Genomic DNA, 20,956 nt, shown 5'->3' with positions numbered 1-20,956 from the left:
GGGTTGTGTTATACCTAAAGTATGCGATGATCCCGTAAAATTAAAGGCATCATCGTGTGTTTATAATTTATAAAAGCTAATAATCATAATAATAATACAATTCTAAAATAAATTTTTTTAAAGTGAAACCCTTAAAAATAAAATGAATAAAAAGTTAAAAAGAACAGCATTTATTCCAAATAGAAATCTTTTAAAACAAAATGCACTGCCATCTAAAAGTTTGGGGTCAGTCATTTCTTTTCTTTCTTTTTTTGAAAGAAATTAATACATTTTATTTATCAAGGATGTGTTAAATTCATAAAAAGTGATCGTAAAGATTTATATTTTGAATAAATGCTGTTCTTTTTAACTATTTATTCATCAGTGAATCCTGAAAAAAGTATCACAGGTTATAAAAAATATTAAGCAGCACAACTGTTTCCAGCATTAATAATAAATCATCAGATTATTATGATTTCTGAAGGATCATGTGACATTGAAGACTGGAGTTATGATGCTGAAAATTCAGCTTTAAACACAGGAATAAATTAAATTTTAAAGTATGTTAAAATAGAAAGCCATTATTTTAAATTGTAACGATATTTCACAATATTAGTTTTTTTTCTGTATTTTTGATCAAATAAATGCAGGCTTGATGAGCAGAAGAATACATTAAAGATTATTTTAAAAAACATTTTTTTAAAAAAAGAAGAAAAAAAAAAGTAATGTTTCTTAAATTTTTGACCAGTATTGTAGGTTTTTATCATGGGAAATTACTTAAATTGCCAAAATAAATGTAAAAATTATTTAATGTTGTCCAGGTCATATTTTAAATCCACAATATTATTTTAAATATTTTATGGTATATGTAGGTATTATAACAATTTCTCTTATTATAAATATTTCTCATAGGTCAATAGATTGTAGTATTTTATGTTTATTATAAGTGCGTTACAGTTTTGTCGTCTGCCACTTTAAATGCTCAAGCTCTTTGGAGCAAGCAGGATACTTATTGGCTATTAATGTTTTTTGATTCATCAGCTGGAAAAAATCTGAAAAGTGATTCCAACAATATATTAATCCTCTTTGTTGTTACCGCTACAGTTGTGGTGTGGACTCTTTTATATTTAGAAAATGTTTTTAGAATGATATCTTTATATTTATTGTCCTTTAGCGTGAATGGGCCTTAATTTAAAACAGGCTTTATTTTCTTTATGCAAAATATACCTATAATAATGCATTGTATGCGTATAGAACAGAGGATCAAAGCATGCTGTTCTTCTTTTCCAGGCCCGTTCCCAAAGGAGATGAGAGGAAGAGAGCGTGTCTGAAGGCGCTGTCGGAAATCAAAGTTCAGCCAGGTTATTATAATATATATCCAAATAGTTACTTGTGATATGAGTAACTGCTCTTATATTACTTGGCTATTTGTCTTTTTTTCTTTTCTTTTTTTCTTCATTTTTATGAATCTGTTCATGACCTTTCTAACTCTATAATCAGGATGCTATTTGCCAAGCAATCCAGAAGCTATCGTTCTCGATATCGACTACAAGTCAGGAACACCTATGCAGAGGTATCACAGCTCACCATGAACTCTTGTTCTTTTGTTCACTTGCTATCTGCAGTATTGACAACATGTTTACATTGCACATGTGATTTATGAGGTCATTAACATTAGCTGGTTTTTACAGTGCTGCCAAAGCCCCTTATCTGGCAAAATTCAAAGTTAAGAGGTGTGGAGTTAGCGAGCTTGAAAAAGAGGGTGAGTTGCATGTGTCTTTCATATGTTATGAACTCGCAGTGTTCGCAATCTATGTACAGTTTCTGTTTTATCCTCCTAAGCGGCCCGTTGTCTGTCTGCAGGTCTGCGCTGCCCATCAGACTCTCCGGATGAAGGTGATGAGAGTTCAGAGATGGCTCAAAAGGTCTGCTGGCAGGCGGCCATCTTTAAAGTGGGCGATGATTGCAGACAGGTCAGTATCATAGCAAACATTTTTAGGCAAATTAAATGTAAATGGGTCGATCTCACAAAACCTCTTAAGCCTGTATCATATTTTACTCCAAAAGAAAAGAAAACTGTAATTGCCTGAGTTAAGGACCACAATCACAACAATTGCAAAAAAATAAAAATAATTATGGATTAAAAAATATATAAATATGGGAAAAAATTCATTTATAAAAAATTCATTGAAATTCAAATGACTCAAAAAGTCAATTATAAAATATTAAATAAAAACATATATTTTTTGCTATTAATACTTTTATTCAGCAATGATGTATCAAAATGATGAAAAGTGACAGAAAAGACATTTATAATGTTACAATATTTCATATATTTCAAATAAATATATTCTTTTGAACTTTCTATTCATCAAATAATCCTGGGGGGGGATTCTTTCCACAAAAATATGAAGCAGCACAACTGTTTTCAATATCGATAATAATCAGTTATTAAATGATAATAATTAATATTTCTTGATCCTAAATCTTCATATTAGTATGATTTCTGAAGGATCATGTGACATTGAAGACTGGAGTAATGATGCTGAAAATTCAGCTTTGATCACAGGAATAAATTACACTTTACTATATAGAAAACAATTATTTGACATTCTAATATTTCACAATATTACTGTTTTTATTACTATTTCTGATTAAATAAATATAGCCTTGGTGAGCATAAGAAACGTCTTTCAGAAATATGAACAAATCTTACCAACCCTAAACTTTTAAATGGTGGTGTATATATATTTTTATATACTACAAATGTAAAAGTAAACCATCTGGACGTATTACAGTTCAGAAAATCTGAGAGAAAATGTTTAATTTTCATGATGAAATGATTAATGTATACTTAGCTGGTTAGTTTTGGGGTGAAATGTGACCTGTATGGGTTTTCTTGTAATTCACCCAAATAATTCCTCTCCAGTAAATGGATTGATTTGATTTTGTTTCTCTGGTATCAGGACATGCTTGCTCTTCAGATCATTGGTCTCTTCAAGAACATCTTTCAGCTCGTGGGTTTGGACCTGTTTGTGTTCCCGTACCGAGTGGTGGCCACAGCTCCGGGAGTGAGTGACCCTTGAACTTCCTGTAAGACTTCATGTTACTCCCCTGCTGAACTTCTGCTTACCTGGACTTCCTGTTTGATTCTTTTCAGTGTGGCGTGATCGAATGTATTCCCGACTGTAAGTCCCGTGATCAGCTTGGCCGGCAGACGGACTTTGGCATGTACGACTACTTCAGAAACCAGTACGGGGACGAGTCCACACTGGCCTTCCAGAAGGTGACAAACATTTGCTTCAGTAAATCTCATAGAATAATATATATATATACAAGGACCCATCATATGCACCTCAAATCAATTTAAACCATGATTGAAACATTAAAGAAATATTGCATTTTTAATGACACTTGAGAGAATAGAAAATGATAAACATACTTTGCTTCCTGTTTTGCACAAGCTAATGTGTATTTATTGAATTGCCTATGCAGCTCTGCTCATTTGTTTTTAATGCATCTTTTGTTGTTTCTCTCTTTTAAAGGCTCGATATAACTTCATCCGCAGTATGGCCGCATACAGTCTGCTGCTCTTCCTGTTACAAATCAAAGACAGACACAACGGCAACATCATGCTGGACAGCAAAGGCCATCTTATTCACATCGGTCAGTCAGAGTAAACTAACTACTTTAAAACTAAAGTTAAAAAAGCAGTGTTATATTGTAGCATTTTATTTTCTCCCAAATTCCACTTATAATGTTAGTCATGGTTTCTTGCACCATCTTTAGACTGTTTGACTCTTTCACCATTATATTCAAAAAGATGTTTTTGCTACTGTTAGATGCTGTTTATACATTGCGCAAGTAGTGGCAGTATGCAATAATAACAAATGATTCAGGGCATAAGATTGCTGGGGTGCCTCCTTAATAAAACATTACCTGTCCCTATATCCATCCCCTACATCTACACCTAACACTAACCTATAAACACTTTATTCTCTCTACTAAATACCCGTTAGGCACTTTTTTCCCCATATCTTCCTAAAGGGTACATAACACACACAGTTTTTGCTAATCTCATGTTAATCCTGAGTACCTATAGAGTAGTTACATCCTTCATATCTCTAAAGAGTCTTTAGTTTTATCATATTTATAGAAGACAGATACGCTCTACCGATTCCAAAAACACCCGAGCTCGTGCAGGCGTGCAATGGGCGGGAGCTGAAGAGTCACAAGCACGCACAGTCGCACACACACACACAAACACACACACATACAATACATCATGGCATTATCACTGGATAACTTTCGATTCACAATAAGTTTGTATGGTTCACATTTTATGCACTTATGCGCTGACTGCCAAACACACATCTGATGCAGTTTCACTCACCGCCTGCGGTTTCGACTCATGACCAGGAACAAACATACACACACTTGCAGAACTCTGGACAAACAAACTACATCCACTGTTCTCTTAACGCTGGGTTATTTGGGAAGCCAAACAAGGTGATCTTTCCCTCACACCAGAAACACTTCTTTAGTGACATTTTTGATTTTGTGGTCTAAAAACAAACCGACAGCGCTGCCGAAGGCTCCCATAACGTGAACGAAACTCGTTAAATCCAACTCTCTAACAGTGTCAATAAGTCACAATGCTTGAAATAGCATTATACCCCCACTTTAATTTGTATTTAAAATAAACTCCTCTCCTAGCTGATATCGATAGGGAAAAGGGAGAAGAGCAAGAAAACTCAAAAACTAGCACCACCCGCCTTACTCATGTTACAAGTGGGATTTCTTTTGTCATTTTGTCAGGCTCAATAGACAATGGTGGGCGGATTTAGCCACTGCCAACAAGGTGGGCTATTTGCACTTTGCACAGATAATACGTCAAGATATGTAAACAATCTCTTATGATTGGCTAACCACCAGTGTTATTTGATTTTCTATTATAGTCTTTTAAAGTATTAATATTTTGAGTTAGATTTTTTTATATTTACTACCATTCAAAAGTTTTGGATTGCTAAGATTTTTTTGATGTTTTTGAAAGAAGTGTCTTTTTTTGAAAAGTTTAATTTTTTTGAACCAAAATACAGATCCAAAATTTTCAGCATCATTACTCCAGTCTTCAGTGTCCCATGATCCTTTAGAAATCATTCTAATATCAGGATTTGCTGCTCAAGAAAAACTTCTGATTATTATCAATGTTGAAAACAGTTTTGCACAATTTTTTTCAGGATTCTATGCTGAATAGAAAGAACAGCATTTATCTGAAATGTATATATATTTTTTAACATTATAATGTTTTACTGTCACCTTTGAAAAATGTAATGAATAATAGTAATCTTTTTTTTTTTTTTTTTTCAAAAGAAAAATAATCTTACTGACTTTTTATACTTTTGAACGGTAGTTTATAATGTTACAAAAGCTATATATTAGGTTTATTAGGTATATATATATATATATTAGTTTTAGTTCAGGTTTGGCCTTTATTTTTTTTCCAATTTGCTATTTTATTGCTTCAGCTTCAAGTTTTTCTGCCTCGTTGTTTATCTAATATTTATTTTATTTCAGCAATTACATTTTTTTAAAATAATTTGATAACCATGTTTAAAATAACTTATAATTTAAAAAAAGTTTATAATAAAACAAAAAATAAACAAAATCAAAATAAGGATGAAATGACTATTAGGCCCTGTTTACACCTGGTATTAAGATGTGTTTTGGTAGATCAGATCTCAAGTGGCCCACACTAAATACAGGTGTAAACGGGTCTAAACGCTTTGAGCTTGTCCACTTTTAAAGTATTCCAAATGTGAAGTACAGCCACAAAAGACCTCTCCGCCTACTGACCTAACGCGTAAACATTATGGGAAGCGCGCTATCCAGATGGGATTGGTTTTGAAGACCAAACACATACTAAGCACAATGTTCTCTCACCATTCCTGATTTCTAACACGCACTCACAGCGTTCTGCTGATCTTGAAACAAAAACTGATGCTCTCCGTGTGTTTTCTGTCATCTCCGGCCACAGCTTATTTTGTCCATTAGATGGAAAGATCTGAAAAAGCCCATATATTTACCCGCCCATAGACCTTCCCCTCAAAGAAATCAGGACAGAAGTGGTTGAAAGTGGACAAAAGAGGCAGATTAGAACACCAGGTGTAAACGGGAATGTGTCTCCTTCATCTACTTGTGATCTGATCCACCAAAACACATCTTAATACCAGGTGTGAACAGAATTTGTGTTTTAAATATTTTTATGTCCTGTAGATTTCGGCTTCATGTTTGAGAGTTCTCCGGGTGGGAATCTGGGCTGGGAGCCCGACATCAAGCTGACCGACGAGATGGTGATGATCATGGGCGGCAAGATGGAGGCCACACCCTTTAAATGGTTCATGGAGATGTGTGTGCGTGGATACCTGGCCGTAAGGTGAGAAGGGTCACTGTTCAATATTTCAGAATCCTCAGAGATTATAGATTAGGTCAGACGTGTTGACACTCGAGTGCGTCTGGGAAGGATTTTGGCTGCAAACCACCCAAATATTTTAAAGGGGTCCTATTCTGCCTTTTCCATGCTCGTCTTTCTTTAGTGTGTAATGTAGTTTGAGCATGAAATAGTCCCTCCGGCAGTAGTTCTTCTCTATATCAGTGTCACTTACTCCCTGAAACGCCTCCATTGTAGTCTTGAGTTTTCTTACAGGAACGAACATGCCACAATATTCCTCATTTAAATCATTCATACTCAGAATAAAGGGACGGTTATGGTAAAAGGGGCGGGACATTTCCCAAACGAACTCAAAGCTTGGCTAATCACAACACACTGCTCCAGCCGACCAATCAGTGCACAGTGTGCTTTTCAGAAGGAGGGGCTTCATAGAGACAAGAACTAAACAGAGCGTTACTGACGGACTGGAAAGAGAGGAGCTGCAACAATGGAGAATATGAGAGAAATAATCAACGTTCAAGCAGGAAAACCTGTTCAAGTAGAGCCCAAAAACAAAATCAAGACTTTGAAAAAGGGCTAATGTCTCCTTTAAAATTGCAGAAATAAAGGTGACTTGACGGTCTGTGTTTTAATGGTTTATCTCAAGGCCGTATATGGATGCTGTGGTGTCATTGGTGACGCTGATGCTGGACACGGGGCTGCCATGCTTCAGAGGACAGACTATCAAACTCCTGAAGTACGTTACTGAATGTTAAATCTTAATTTTACGCTCGATTCTGTCATTTATTCCTCTGAAACACTGATCGTCATTCATTGTGTTCGGCAGGCAAAGGTTCAACCCTAATATGAGCGAGAAGGAAGCCGCAGCCTTCATGATTAAAGTCATCGAGCGCTGCTTCCTCAGTAGCAGGTAAGGGTTAGGGTTAGTAACACTCTTAGTTAACATTGAGCAATACATTTGTTCAAATTTTATTCATCTTCGTTTACATTAGTTAAATAAATAAAATAAAAAAATAAAAAAATATATATATATTCTTAGTTCAAGTTACAGTAATGGGCAAAACTGACATCTTCACCTTTAATTAAATTTTTATTATTAAAAACTTGTTAAAGGTTTTTTTTTTCATTTGTGATAACGCAATAAAACATGACAAATTGTGCCGACATATTTTTTGTCCAGGCTGTCATACAAAGAAATTATGAATGCATGCAAAAAAAGAACCAACAAAATATTAATAATTGATTATGTTATAGTCAATGTCTGCTTTTTTTTTCTCCATGCATCTTTTTTTCATGGTAAAATAAAACCTGTAGCTGTAGTTATGCATATACATATATATATAATTTAAAAAATCTAATATGTCCGTCATATTTTGATAATTTAATCGAACTTGTAGGGTCAAGTTCATTAAACTATTTTAATAATCTATTTGTAAATGTTAAAATTAAAATTAACTATAATTAACAGATGCTTTTGAAAATGTATCTTTACTCTTTAGTTCATGTTAACCAATAAAACCTTATTGTAAATGTTTATGATAAAAATCTTTGTTTCTCCGATGCAGGAGCAAAACCTACGACATGCTGCAATACTACCAGAACCAGATCCCATACTGAGACCGGACTCGCACATCCACCTTCGATCCGACTGCTCTTCACCGGCCTCAGATTGAGATCAGTAGTCATTATCAGTCTATTTCAATCCTTTATGATGAGCACTTTATAGACCTGAATAATTCACCCACTCTGATTGGCCCAGATCGCAGCGTCCAGGTGTGTCACTTCCTGTCCGGCTGCCTCAGGGCCTCTCTAGTGATCCGCTGTACTCCAAAAGCTGCATGCATGTCCTCTTATCTCCCTTTAAGGCATCTGCCATGACGGTTCGTGTGTGAGTTCTGACATTCCATGCGTATAAATACATCCTTTAACTCTACTTGAATCTTTACTGGGTTCAGTTGCATCACCCAGAAAGCCATTTCTAAGACTATGGCACAAATTGCACTGTAGATTGTGTGCCGTCAGCAAATGACCTGTGTTATGCAATACATCAGTGTTTGTGCATTTGTGTTTTGTCTGTGTGTCGTCGTGTTCGGCACTGCACTGCAAAGAAATGAGTTTCTTACTTAGTATGGTCTCAATTTCCAGTGCAAATATCTAAACATTCTTCAATCAAGACACGTTTACTTAAGAAGCAAAGTGGCTTAAGATAGAAGTTGTGTTTTATGAAAAAGAGACAAGAAACTAAATCTGACAGTGGGGTCAGAAAAATAAACTTTTAAATTATTTTTGCTGACCCCATTGGAAGATATTTTTCTTGTTTTAATCAAAAAATCTATTTTGATACTTTTTTCATAAAAAAAGACAGTTTTGCTTGTCAAGTAAATGTATCCTGATTTAAGAATGTTTACATATTTGTACTGGAAAGCAAGACAAAAATACTGAGTAAGAAAATCTTTTTTTTTTTTTGCAGTGATGAATGAGTGAATCTCACGAAACCTGAACATGATGCAAATGACAGTTTTGTAGGAAAATTGTCTATTTTTGGGACTATTACGGGATGCATTGTGACATTATATTTCTTATTAATACAATGCAAATGTCACTAATCAATATGTATATTTCATGGGGGTATTTGTTCGACTGCCTTTAATTTGTGTTGATTTAAATAAAGAAAAAAATACAGTTTTTTTTTTTACTGTACCAAAAAAATACCGTATTTTACTGAGAATCCGAATTGATTGAGAATTACAACAATTATATACACCGTATAAATGCCGTACAGTAAAGGCAATTAATACAAATAATGCAAAAAACTAGCCTGATGTGGTCATACTCAATTCTAGTCAGAATATGAGTCTGATCTGCTCCATTGGGCTGTGATTATGGGGCGTGTTTCAACCAAACCAGGAAAGACGTCAATTGGACAGACCTACGACCAATCAGAGCAACGAAGCAACGTCAACAGAGCTGTAAAAAATACAAGAATTGAATGATACACAGAGTACTTACCCAACATGATCATCATTTTTGAGAGAAATTGTGAAGGTGAATGCATATACAAACAAGCTCTCCGTTTAGGATTTGAACAAATATAATCCAAGCCCCTTTGATGACGTGATGATTACGTTACTGTTGATCATCTGTCCATCATCGTCTAAAGCCCGCCCTGATGATTTCATTGGTCCGAACAGTTTCTGTTCGGGGATAATCACTCCTCTATGGAGCAAGGCCAGACCGAACCGCCCGACCTAAAAATATTGTGGGCAGGGCTAAGTTCGGCTGGCATCCAGGCTAGCAAAAAACCTTAATGCTCCTGAAAATAGGCCTTTTTTATGTGAAATATAATATTGATTTTAGGTGAAATCTTGATTTTGTTTTCGTGAGATTCACTTTGGATGTTGTTTGTGTGTTTACTCCTAACAGGGATCTCAACCCAAAAAGAAAATAGTTTACTGACTTAACAGATTCATTATGTGTCATTTGGCATGTATTTTTCTTAAAAAACATTGAAGATGTAATTTCAAAGTGGTTAAAATAGGGAACTGCGAGGGTCAAAATGGCGTTGATTGGGTTACGTTGAGAGATTTTGCTGTATAGTTCCCTTATATGCTGTCGTAGTTTCGCTGCTTTTTTACTCGCTGTCCGTAAATAGATATAAAATAATCTTACACATTATAGACGAAAGCTTTAGTCCTATGAATCATTTTCGTTTAATGTTACTCAAAGATAAGAGCTTATTTTAGCTGTTTAGCAACAATAGATTATAGAAGCTATACTCGAGTTCATCTGTATGTATATATGTGCGTCTGAAATTTGTGACAATAAGAAATATGGCAGAAAAGACTTGATTTCTGTGTATGTTAAAGTTTTATCTGTTTAATTTGTGTTTTAATTCATTTGCATCACCATTAGCATCATTGACAATCAAGTCGCTTGTTGAATTGTGTTCTGTGTGAATCCATTTACAATTCAATCATGAAATATTCACGTTTGTCCGTGAAGACCCGTTTGAGAGAAGCGTCACATGCTGGGAATGTTTCTTAACCTCATGAAAAGCCATTGCTAATATTATACGCCGTTTGTCCACATTTGCACTTTTAACATTTCATTGCTGTCAATCAAATGTATTTGTGAAGAGAAATGGACCTGAAATGATCTATTAAAATGTAAAAACTTGGACAAAAACGTTCTCCTTCTAGTCTTTGACGACGTCACCTGTCAGTAATGTACGATGATTGCGTTCCATTATTCATCTGGAACCTGATCCGTCCCTTCTGTGTGTGTTACACCTAGAGGATGGTTTAGATGCTATGACTCCTGGCTTCATTAATATTTAATTGCTTGATGTAGCCGGCCGCAGAACTGCTGAGCTAATCCTGCTGAGGGTGACCATCACATTTATAGAGCTGCTACATTAACAATTACAAACTCCTTATAAAACACTTCTAAAATCGAATGAATGAGACATGTTGAACACTGTAACTTAACACAATATGCCACAAGAGTCTGTCTTCTACAGTTTTGCAAGTAAGGAATGTTCTTGTGCATTATGTATCTGTCTGTCATCTCTATATGTATATCTATCTATCATCTATCCATATATCTATCTATCCATATGTATGTATGTGACAAGGGCCAAATTGTGATGGCTAGACTTAGACGACTGGGTCAGAGCATCTCCAAAACTGCAGCTCTTGTGGGCTGTTCCCGGTCTGCAGTGGTCAGTATCTATCAAAAGTGCTCCAAGGAAGGAACAGTGGAGAACCGGCCACAGGGTCATGGGCGGCCAAGCACTATGGGAAGAAGGCGAGCCGGCGGAGGCAGTGTGATGCTTTGGGCAATTTTCTGCTTGGAAACCTTGGGTCCTCCATCCATGTGGATGTTACTTTGACACGTACCACCTACCTATTGTTGCAGACCATCTACACCCTTTCATGGAAACGGTATTCCCTGGTGGCTGTGGCTCTTCCAGCAGGATAATGCTCCTGACACAAAGCACAAATGCTTCAGGAATGGTTTGAGGAGCACAACAACGAGTTTGAGGTGTTGACTTGGCCTCCAAATTCCCCAGATCTCAATCCAATCGAGCATCTGTGGGATGTGCTGAACAAACAAGTCTGATCCATGGAGGCTCCACCTCACAACTTACAGGACTTAAAGGATCTACTGCTAACATCTTGGTGCCAGATACCACTGAACACTTTCGGTGTGAGTCTGTGTATGTATGTATATATGAGTGTGTATGTGTATATCATATTCATATAAAATTTTCATAATGCAGTTCTGTATTTTTGTTATTTATATTCCTTGTTTTAAATTCTTTGACTTTAAAGAGGCCAAAACAGTTCATACTACGGTAGTTTTCTGCAAGTTGAGACGGAGAGGATCTGAGAGCTCAAGCTGCTTTGTAAGAGAACTGTAGCACAAGAAGCCTCACTGTCTCCAGGAATTCCACTTCCACATCCATACATTACTTGAAATACTGGGTTGCCATGGCAACGGTTCCCTCAGCACTCAGGGGTGGGGGAGGTGGGAGTGGGTTGCAATAAAAAGGTGTTGCCACTGATTTCTCCCATCTCCTGAAACATGCCCATTTATTCTCGACAGGGCAATTTTCAGAAAGTGCAAATTGAACCCCTCCCTTCTGCCCGTGATACGGCTGGAGGCGCTGTGGGTGGGGCGGGGTCTGTTGCATAAAGAATGCCACTCAGTGTGTTTGGCAGGTTTGGCGCAGAGACCACTGAGGATTCTTGAGCACTGCACCTGAAGCACGTTATCTGCAACTGCACTTATTAAATCCTGTGTGTGAACTGAGAATTAGACTGTTTAGATGGGATTGCCCTGGGCAGGAGCAGTGCTTGCGTTAGGGCTCCGGTGAGCGACCACAGTACTCCTACTCATTTTTAATGAGCTTAGAGATTATGGGCTTTAATGTGTAGCTGCTCGTCATGACAACGTGCCAAGAATACTTAAAACCAACGACCTGTTCACACCAAGGATGATAACTAGGGTCATTCCGTGTCAAATCAACCAAATTTTGGAAACTAGCCCAGCTCATTTTTGGATTTTGTTAATATTTTTTACAACATAAATAGTGATGAAAGCGAAAATATTAGATGTCACAGATGTATATTTATTAAGTAATCCGCTGTTTTGTAGAGGAGAGTCAAAATGACATTTTCACCTGAGATCTGGAGCCAAATTACAGGGGGGTAAAAGTGACTTAAAGGGGTACTTCAGCGCTGGGAAGATGAATCTGTATTTAAACTGGGTCATTACTGTAGTAGAAATGTGAAATTATTTTTGAATTTGGTGCTTTCTACACTGAAAAAAAGACAGAAAATGTATTTTTGTCTCATGGGGATGAAAGACTACAATTCCCAGAATGCATCGCTGCCCTGTGAGACCTTTCCCAAAGCCACCAACTTGATTACAGTGACTGAGTTAGAGAAGACACTACAATTAAAAACTGAACGTGTGTGTTCAATATAATGAGTGAGTCACCGCGCGAGTATCACAGCCCTGAGCACTAACTGCACGAGTGATGAGAACTGAGGTAATCGCGACTACACTCGCAGCATACATTCACAACGTTCAGTCTGGCGCGTTTCAGTTCATGCCTTTGCAAGCTTAAATTTCATAGAAATTAATTTGAGAAGTTAAAAGACTTACATTGCTCACCATAGCTCCGTTTAAATGAGTGCCTGTAGCTGCGAGCTGAGCTGTGAGAGAGATCTCCATCCCCCATGAGCGGGTTCAAAACATGTGGAAATGGCTCCCTCTGCTGGATGTAGTCTTTAGCCTTTGGCCAAACATTCCTCCTATGATGCAAATATCGTCAATTTGCATCATAGGAGGAATTTTTCCAGAAATAAAATGCATAAATATTTTGTCTCAGGGGGATATGAGGGGGGAAAGCACAATCATTTGAAAATACTCCAGGGTTTCTACTGATACAAAGCCATATGCTAATCGCTGAAGTAACCCTTTAAGAAAGTATTTTTTTACACAGAGATTGGTAGGTCTGTTAGTAAAAATCTGTTGACTTTATCAATCTTTGTTGCATTATATGCCAACGGTGACAGTTCAGTTCTTCAGATATTCCTTTTTAAAATATCAGCTGTGTCTGTGTAAAGTGAACCACTGAAATTTACCAGTTTACTCATGGAGCCGCATTAAGATCTCTTAAGATCTAAACCACGAAGGCCTTTTCAAGGAAGATACCAAAAGAAAAGTTTAAGAATCAGAGGATATTAAGATATCTTATACTTCCTGAGTTACAGGCATGCAAACTTGAGACAAAAAACACCGGTGGCATATGGATGTAACAAAGAATTTACTAACAGACCAACCAATCTCTGTGTAAAAATTAAATAAGGATGCTGCCATCTTTCTAAAGTCTTTTTTACCCCCCTGTAATTTGGCTCCAAACCTCAGGTGAAAATTGTCATTTTGACTCTTCTCTACAAAACAGCCTAGAAATCTAGACGCACCCTAGCGGCAGTAAATCTAATCTCCCGCGAGTGTTGTCTAGCAACCCTCAATACACTTCTGAGCTGTAAACGCCAAACTCTGGTCGGGCCAATCATATCGTGTATAGAGTCGGTGGGCGGGGCTTAACATAAGGACGGCCAAGTTGCGTTTGCGTGCTTCTAGTAAACACAGAAACTGGCGAACGGCGGTCTTTCGAATCAGCTTTGACCGCGACTCTGGAAGACTTGGAGTTGAGCTTTTCTCTGAGAAAAGAACAAAGAACGGCACTGAAGTCATTCTTAAAAAGGGAAGATGTGTTCTGAGTTTTGCTGACCGGATACGGCGAAAGGCTAGCTCTGCTTCACCTTCGTTGCTCTGGTTGGTTGTAGCGCTATCCAATTGCGTGCAGAGGGATTCTGAAAGACAACCGGTTATTCGCCTCTCGGATTGAGCCTTGTCTATGGTGAGATCCAATGTAGTCGCTGCTTCATCTGTCAAGAAAAGTTTCACTCGCTCACGTCATTGTAGGCAAATATCAGCCGGTTAGCGAATGAACACTAGTGGGCGGGTCCAATGATGTGATGTATACATCACATTGGTTGACGTCTTGTTTTGGAGGCGGGCATATGCAAATGTATGTGCCTGTGTGACATCATAGTTCACCCATTATCAAAACGAGCTGTTTTTTGGAGCTTGATTAAATAAATGCTTTGTTTATAATGAGAAGAATTGATTTCCCATGTCATGGCCCCTTACAGTCTAGTCAGTGGATTCTGATTGGCTGTCAATGTTGTTTATGTTCATCAGCTCTGAAATTTTATTGGAGTCTTTCTTTTCAGGTTATTATCCTTAATAAAAAATTATACACAAGGGTACAACTTATTTTAATATTTGAAAAAAAAAGTAACATTAACTGAAATTAAATGGGGGGGGGGTACATTTATTTCTAATTTTAGCTTAGTTTAAGTTTGTAGTGAGTGTGACCTACAGCAATTTTCGTAAAACGTAAGCTAAAACTTAATCAGAGATATGAACATGTTTAAAAATATATTTTTATTTTTAATAAAGATGACAAAAACACGCAACAAAAGTACTACAACTTTAATCAAAATGAAAACAGAAAATATTTGTAAAAAAAAAAAAAAAAATCTATTATATACGTGTACGTGTATATCGTGATCGCGTCTGGTCACCTAAAAGACCCAAACGTCAAAGTCTGTAATCACAACCTTTCTTTAATTGTCCGGTACCAAAGGAACGGCTTTCTGCATCCAAGACATAAGACATATCTTCCTGCTTGATCTGCAAAATATGAATAGCCTACCCAGGTCATGGTGAGTAAAGGTGAAGATCCCAGTATTACCGTAGTATTGTTAGTAGAAGCTGCTCTGACCTCAGTATCCTTTTAAACACGTAGACGAGGCCGTGAGCGTAATCACAGACCCTCTCCTCTCTCCGACACACACACACACACACACACACACACACACACACGAAACTAATGCAACATGACAGTGATGAATGTGCCGAGAGCGCGATGATGCCATGTGCGCGCGCTGCGGTCACTCCGTCAATCTGCATACATGCGGCGGGGGCTCGGCCCACGTGACCCATTAATGTTAATCAAACCTGCTTGACAGTTCCTGATTAAAAATGGCCTCCTAGAGGCCAGACTTCACTGGAGCGGCTACATTCACTGCATTTGAAACAGCAAGAGTTAAACGCACATAAACACACTGCAGTCACGAGGATTATGATTCTCAGATTCCTCAGTGCTTCTGTCTATGATTCATAAAGAAAAATAAACAAGCTATGGTTCAAAAGTTTGGGGTTGGTAAGATTTTATGTTTTTTTTGTTTTGTTTTTTTTTAAATAAGTCTGCATTTATTTAATAGAAAATGCAGTAAAAACAGTGAAATTAAATAGCTTTTCCTGTATATTAAAATGTAATTTATTCCTGTGGTCAAAGCCGAATTTTCAGCAGGATTTCTTCAGTGTCGCATGATCCTTCATTGAAACATTTCTGATTATTATCCGTGTTTAAAACTGTGATATAGCCTACTGCATGATTCTTTAATGAACATTTATTTGAATCAGAAATCCTTTGTGATATTATAACTCTCTTTACGGTTTAACCAATGCTCTGAATAAAAGTATTAGTTCCTTTGAAAAAATTTGACCTAAAAAGTTAGCTAGTTCAAATACAAAATAGTTCAAATACAAAAATGTTGGGTAAAAAACGACCCAAGTTGGGTTGGAAATGGACAAACCCAGCGATTAGGTTAAATGTTTGCTAAAAACAACCCAATTGCTGGGTTTGTCCATTTTCAACCCAACTTGGGTTGTTTTTAACCCAGTGAGTGTTTATTTTTCTGTTATTGCAAAAAAAGCTAAATATATGCACAAAAAGTCACTGAAAATGTAATTGATTTACATTGTTTCCAGCAAAAACTTGTGAAATGTGCTGATGTTCCTAATCTGCTTAAACATTTGTTTGGTAAACCTCACATTAATACATCGTATGAGTGAAAAACATTTTCTTACAGGTCATGGCACCGATTTCAGCATCCCGCGTCTTTCAAAAATCAACTGTACCTTTGAATTACCCAGTCCAGCATCATCATGTGTGACAAAGAACAAAGAAAAAGGGGAAAAAAGGCATCAGAATTTCACATTAAACCTTTTTTCTTCTCCCTGTCCTTTGTGGCCCTTCAAGCTCAAGCAAAGGAGCCCATTATGTGTTGCCCTAAAGCCTGTTTTGTATAGCGCCATGGCACAGTGTAAATAGAGAGCAGGGGGACGGGCTTTCTCTCTCTCTGAGAGGCTGCTGTCCTCTTCCATGTGAAAGGATCAATATGCTAAACTCTCGCAGTGCCCACCACCTGTAGGGTCGTTTCTTTTGGGCCGTTGCACTGTCAGCCTGGCAGTCTGTGCCATTACATTCAGCCCAGTGAAAGAAAGAGTGAAAGAAATAAAGAGAAGAATAGCCTCGATTCTGCCGGACGGGCTCGCATGTATCCCCCCCCCCCCCCCCCCGCATTAATCCAGGGTTCGAGGGGCAGCTGCTGTACTGGTGAGGCGACACCTGGTGCAACACTTCTTATGCAAACCGCCCGGCCAAAAGGCTGAACCCAAGGTGTTTGGCAAACATTTCAAATAAATGACTTGAGCATATCTTTGAGCATATCGCATGGAATAAAAGAACAAAAGTGAATGTGAGGGAAACTTCTATGCAGGATTTTTACAATTGCTTTTGGCACTTGCCAAAGAATGTGGCGTTAGGAAAGCTTATGGTTGTGTAGATTGTTTCTCTATGTGTTTTCTAATACACTCTAAAAAATGCTGGATTTTAACCCATGTTTGCGTCAAATATGGACAAATCCGGAAAAAAATTTGACCCAATGGTTGGGTTTGTCCATTTTGACCAAAATTTGGGTTGAAACAACCCAGCATTTTTAGTTGTTTCAACCCATGTTTGTGGCAAATATGAATACATTTAAACTGGTGTTTAATTTAATTTTTAAACCCAACGGTTGGGGTTGTCCTCATTTGACCTGTCTGTATAGATATAGGCCAAATCTCTGTACTTGAAAAAATGCTGGGTAATTTTTTTTTTTACCAAGTGCTGGGTTCATTTGATTGAGTTAAAAATGAGTGCAATTTTTGTTTTATCTTTTTTATGAAAAACCTTCAATATCAAATTGACTGACCCAGCACTGTCAAAAAATAACCCAGTGAATGGGTTCATGTACAAAACCCAACAAGCTGGGTAAAAAAATAAACCCAATATTTACCCAACGTTGTGATGCCAAATAACCCAGAAATGGTTGTTTTTAACCTAGCATTTTTTTAAAACCCCTCACCTACCTTCCCAGCACTTGTTCAGTGTTAACCCAATGTTGGGTAGTCTTTGCCAAATTGGTTTAAACTGGATACATTTGTCAACGGGTCTGAAAGAAACTGTTCTGAGAGAAAACCTCCTGCTTGGAACACTAGCTGAACGGCCGCCAAACCAGACATTTTAGAGTGCATTTTTATTATTTTATTTAAAAAAAAAAGAAAAACCTTCAATATCAAATTGCCTGACCCAGCACTATCAAAATACAACCCAGTGAATGGGTTCATGTAAAAAACCCAACAAGCTGGATAAAAATAAACCAGCATGTGTTCTGTCCAATATTTACTCAGCACTGTGATGCCAAATAACTCAGAAAGGGTTGTTTTTAACCCAGCATTTTTGCAAAGTATGAGCTTGTTGTGCTGCAGTTATGTAGGATTCTCTTCTAGGTGATTTCTTATCCCAATTTGTGTCAATTTTGGATTAAACAACCAGCATTTTTAGAGTTTACACAAAAAATGCTGGGTTGTTTTAACCCATGTTTGGGTCAAATATGAACAAACTGGTGGTTTACATTTTTAAATCCAGTGGTTGGATTTATCCATATTTGACCCAAACATGGGTTGAAACAGCCCAGCATGTTTTACAGTGTAGCCCAATTCTCTACACTTAAAAATGCTGGGTTATTTTTCATATTTTTACCCAGTAGTTTTCATGTAACTCAGCTGCTGGGTCATTTTTACTGTCAATACAAATGATAAACCCCCTCACATATCTTCCCAGCACTGGGTCAATGTAACCCAAGGTTGGGTAGTCTGTGCCAGACCGGTTAAAACTGGATACATATGTCAACGGGCACTTTGTTTTCTGTTCTAAGAGAACATTTCATTCAGGAATTTCCCCTTTTTGAGGTTAAGGTTTGTATTACATTGTATTCCTATAAAATGTATACTGTACAAAATTGTACTCCTATCAAATTTAGGTCTCACATTTTGCCTTTTTTGTTTACATGTGCATCGCAGCAAACGTCTGCTGGGAAGGCTAGCCGAGCGACGTACTGGCCCCACCAAGTCTACCAATCCATCACAGAAATTATAGAGTGCATTATTATTATTTTTTTAAATTAAAAAACGTTTAATATCAAATCTCAGCACTGTGATGCCAAATAACCCAGAAATGGTTGTTTTTAACCCAGCATTTTTAGGAATACATATGAGCCTGTTGTGATACAGTTGCGTAGGATTTTATTCCAAGTGGTTTCTTACTACACTCTGGGTTACTACAATGCTGGGTTGTTTCAAACCGAATTTGGGTCAAATATAAAGTTAGGTTCAAAAAATAAGAATTATATTTAAAAATGGTTGTGTTGTGTCCATTTTGTCCTGAATTTGTGTTGAAACAACCCAGCATTTTTTAGTTGTTTCAACCCATGTTTGGGTCAAATATGAACAAACCCAACTGGTGGTTTAAATTCAACTCATTTTTAAACCCAATGGATGGATTTGTCCATATTTGACCCAAACATGGGTTGAAACAACTCGACATTTTGTCCTTAGACATGGCTCATTTAGCGTAAGAGTTTGTTCCAATCAATAACCTGAACTACAAGCAATAGTAATATTAATGCTGCTTGCCTTGACCAAGAGCAACATTTTCAGATGCACATTTGCATCCTGCAGCAGATGCCCCGACCATGGGCATTGGACGCTGAAAGGCCTTTCATGCATTTAAGAGCTTCCTGCAAGATCCGCATGTGATTTTGCCTCCTCGCAGATGTGTCTATAGTTAATCTATACTTAGCAGACGGGGCGAGCGGGGGGAGGCGGCATCAACATACAACTCATTGTGCCTGAAACTGACCCCATTCAGGGTCATTTGGCATGTGACACCACTTGAGGCGGGGCTTAATGGCCCCGTAGAATCAGCCACACAAGGACCATAAAAATGCCAACCCTCTTTTCCCTTGGGCTAGGGAGGTGCACGCTGGCCTCTTGACATACACTGGCAAGCCTGGAGGGGGAACAAAAGGAGGGCCGGTCTAAACGGCCACGAGAATGCCGAGCAAAAGAGAAAGAAAAGCAGCGGTGAAGGAGCGAGCCGGCGGCTCTGATTGGTGAAGCTCTGAGAGGGGCTCCCAGATGGCAGACGGACCCCTTGTGCCACGGCTGGGGGAGGGGCTCAGATTCCCTCTCGCCCTCTCGTCATTAATCATCGCTGACCCCCGGGCTCGCTCACGCAACATTCGGCTGTGGATGGTGCAGAAACTCAAGTGCAGTTTGAATGCTTAAATGTGAATGAACTTGGAACGTTCCTCTATCAGCAGAAAATCATCCCTTAATTCAATCAATACATAAAGCAATGCATTAAAGTAAACTTACAATGGAAGTAAATGGAGCATTTCAAGGCCACGACCACATCTTACTGCAGAAGCACTTACGTGGATTCTTCCTTTATAAAGCGATTCAAAACAAGGCACTTCGAAGGCACAAAAAGGCAAGGCATGGCATTTGTGTTAATGCACTTACATTAGTTCTTAAATGATGATGATTTGGACAATTGTATAGCTCTCAAAAAGAACTACTTTAAACTTCCTGTTGTTTGTGCAATTCCAGTGTTTGGATTTATGTAGTTATTTTCCTGCATCATTACCGGTTTATTCTAAAGCTCTAGAGGTTTTTGGCGTAGAGCCAAGACTGAAGTTGAAATATTAGTTTTGTTACTTTTCACTGACAAGGTCAAAAAGTTCTGTCGCACTGGACAGACATTATAAGCATTTTAACATTCATTTTCTGTTCGCATGATTGGCCAAATTAGAATTTTTTTATTTTTATTAATTGAAATGACTACTGTTTTTTTAGGCCCAGTTTTTGGGTGCAGTACCAAATGCTTCCACTAGAGGAAATTCGTTTCCCATTAATTTCCAATGCGCTATTTTTTTCCCATGAACAATACAAGTGTGACTTTGTTTGAAGACCATAACCTTTTCGAATCGTGTGTGTGCGTGCGTGTGCGCACACAGCAAGTGCCAACACCTTTACTTAACGCAATCGAAATCATCGGAAATGACTAAAAACACTGTATTATGCAGTGCAGACAAGTCATTTGTCAGTTATTTTGTAAAGAAAAACGAGGTGTTTTCAAACACACATATTCAAACGCGCATGCCTAAAACACCTAATGCTTATGTGCATGCCGTCAACGTTCTCACAGATTCA

General features: G+C 37.6%; 1 protein-coding gene across 2 annotated transcripts in view; it reads left to right on the top strand.

The window, feature by feature from the left end:
* Positions 1 to 10,615, top strand: part of pi4kaa (phosphatidylinositol 4-kinase, catalytic, alpha a) — a 44,966-nt gene extending 34,351 nt beyond the window's left edge. For both annotated transcript variants that reach the window (XM_067433713.1, XM_067433712.1), the window contains exons 45-55: positions 1,270 to 1,340; positions 1,480 to 1,552; positions 1,671 to 1,741; positions 1,843 to 1,952; positions 2,946 to 3,050; positions 3,140 to 3,265; positions 3,525 to 3,645; positions 6,256 to 6,415; positions 7,077 to 7,166; positions 7,257 to 7,340; positions 7,996 to 10,615. In XM_067433713.1, coding sequence (XP_067289814.1) covers positions 1,270 to 1,340; positions 1,480 to 1,552; positions 1,671 to 1,741; positions 1,843 to 1,952; positions 2,946 to 3,050; positions 3,140 to 3,265; positions 3,525 to 3,645; positions 6,256 to 6,415; positions 7,077 to 7,166; positions 7,257 to 7,340; positions 7,996 to 8,047 — 1,063 coding nt within the window. In that variant the 3' untranslated portion in view covers positions 8,048 to 10,615. The remainder of the gene's footprint in view (positions 1 to 1,269; positions 1,341 to 1,479; positions 1,553 to 1,670; positions 1,742 to 1,842; positions 1,953 to 2,945; positions 3,051 to 3,139; positions 3,266 to 3,524; positions 3,646 to 6,255; positions 6,416 to 7,076; positions 7,167 to 7,256; positions 7,341 to 7,995) is intronic.
* Positions 10,616 to 20,956: the final 10,341 nt, after the last annotated feature.

The sequence above is a fragment of the Pseudorasbora parva genome, chromosome 23 (assembly GCF_024679245.1).
Source record: "Pseudorasbora parva isolate DD20220531a chromosome 23, ASM2467924v1, whole genome shotgun sequence".
Lineage (NCBI taxonomy): Eukaryota > Metazoa > Chordata > Actinopteri > Cypriniformes > Gobionidae > Pseudorasbora > Pseudorasbora parva.
The sequence above is the reverse complement of the archived record's forward strand: the minus strand, read 5'-3'. Positions and strand labels throughout refer to the sequence as shown.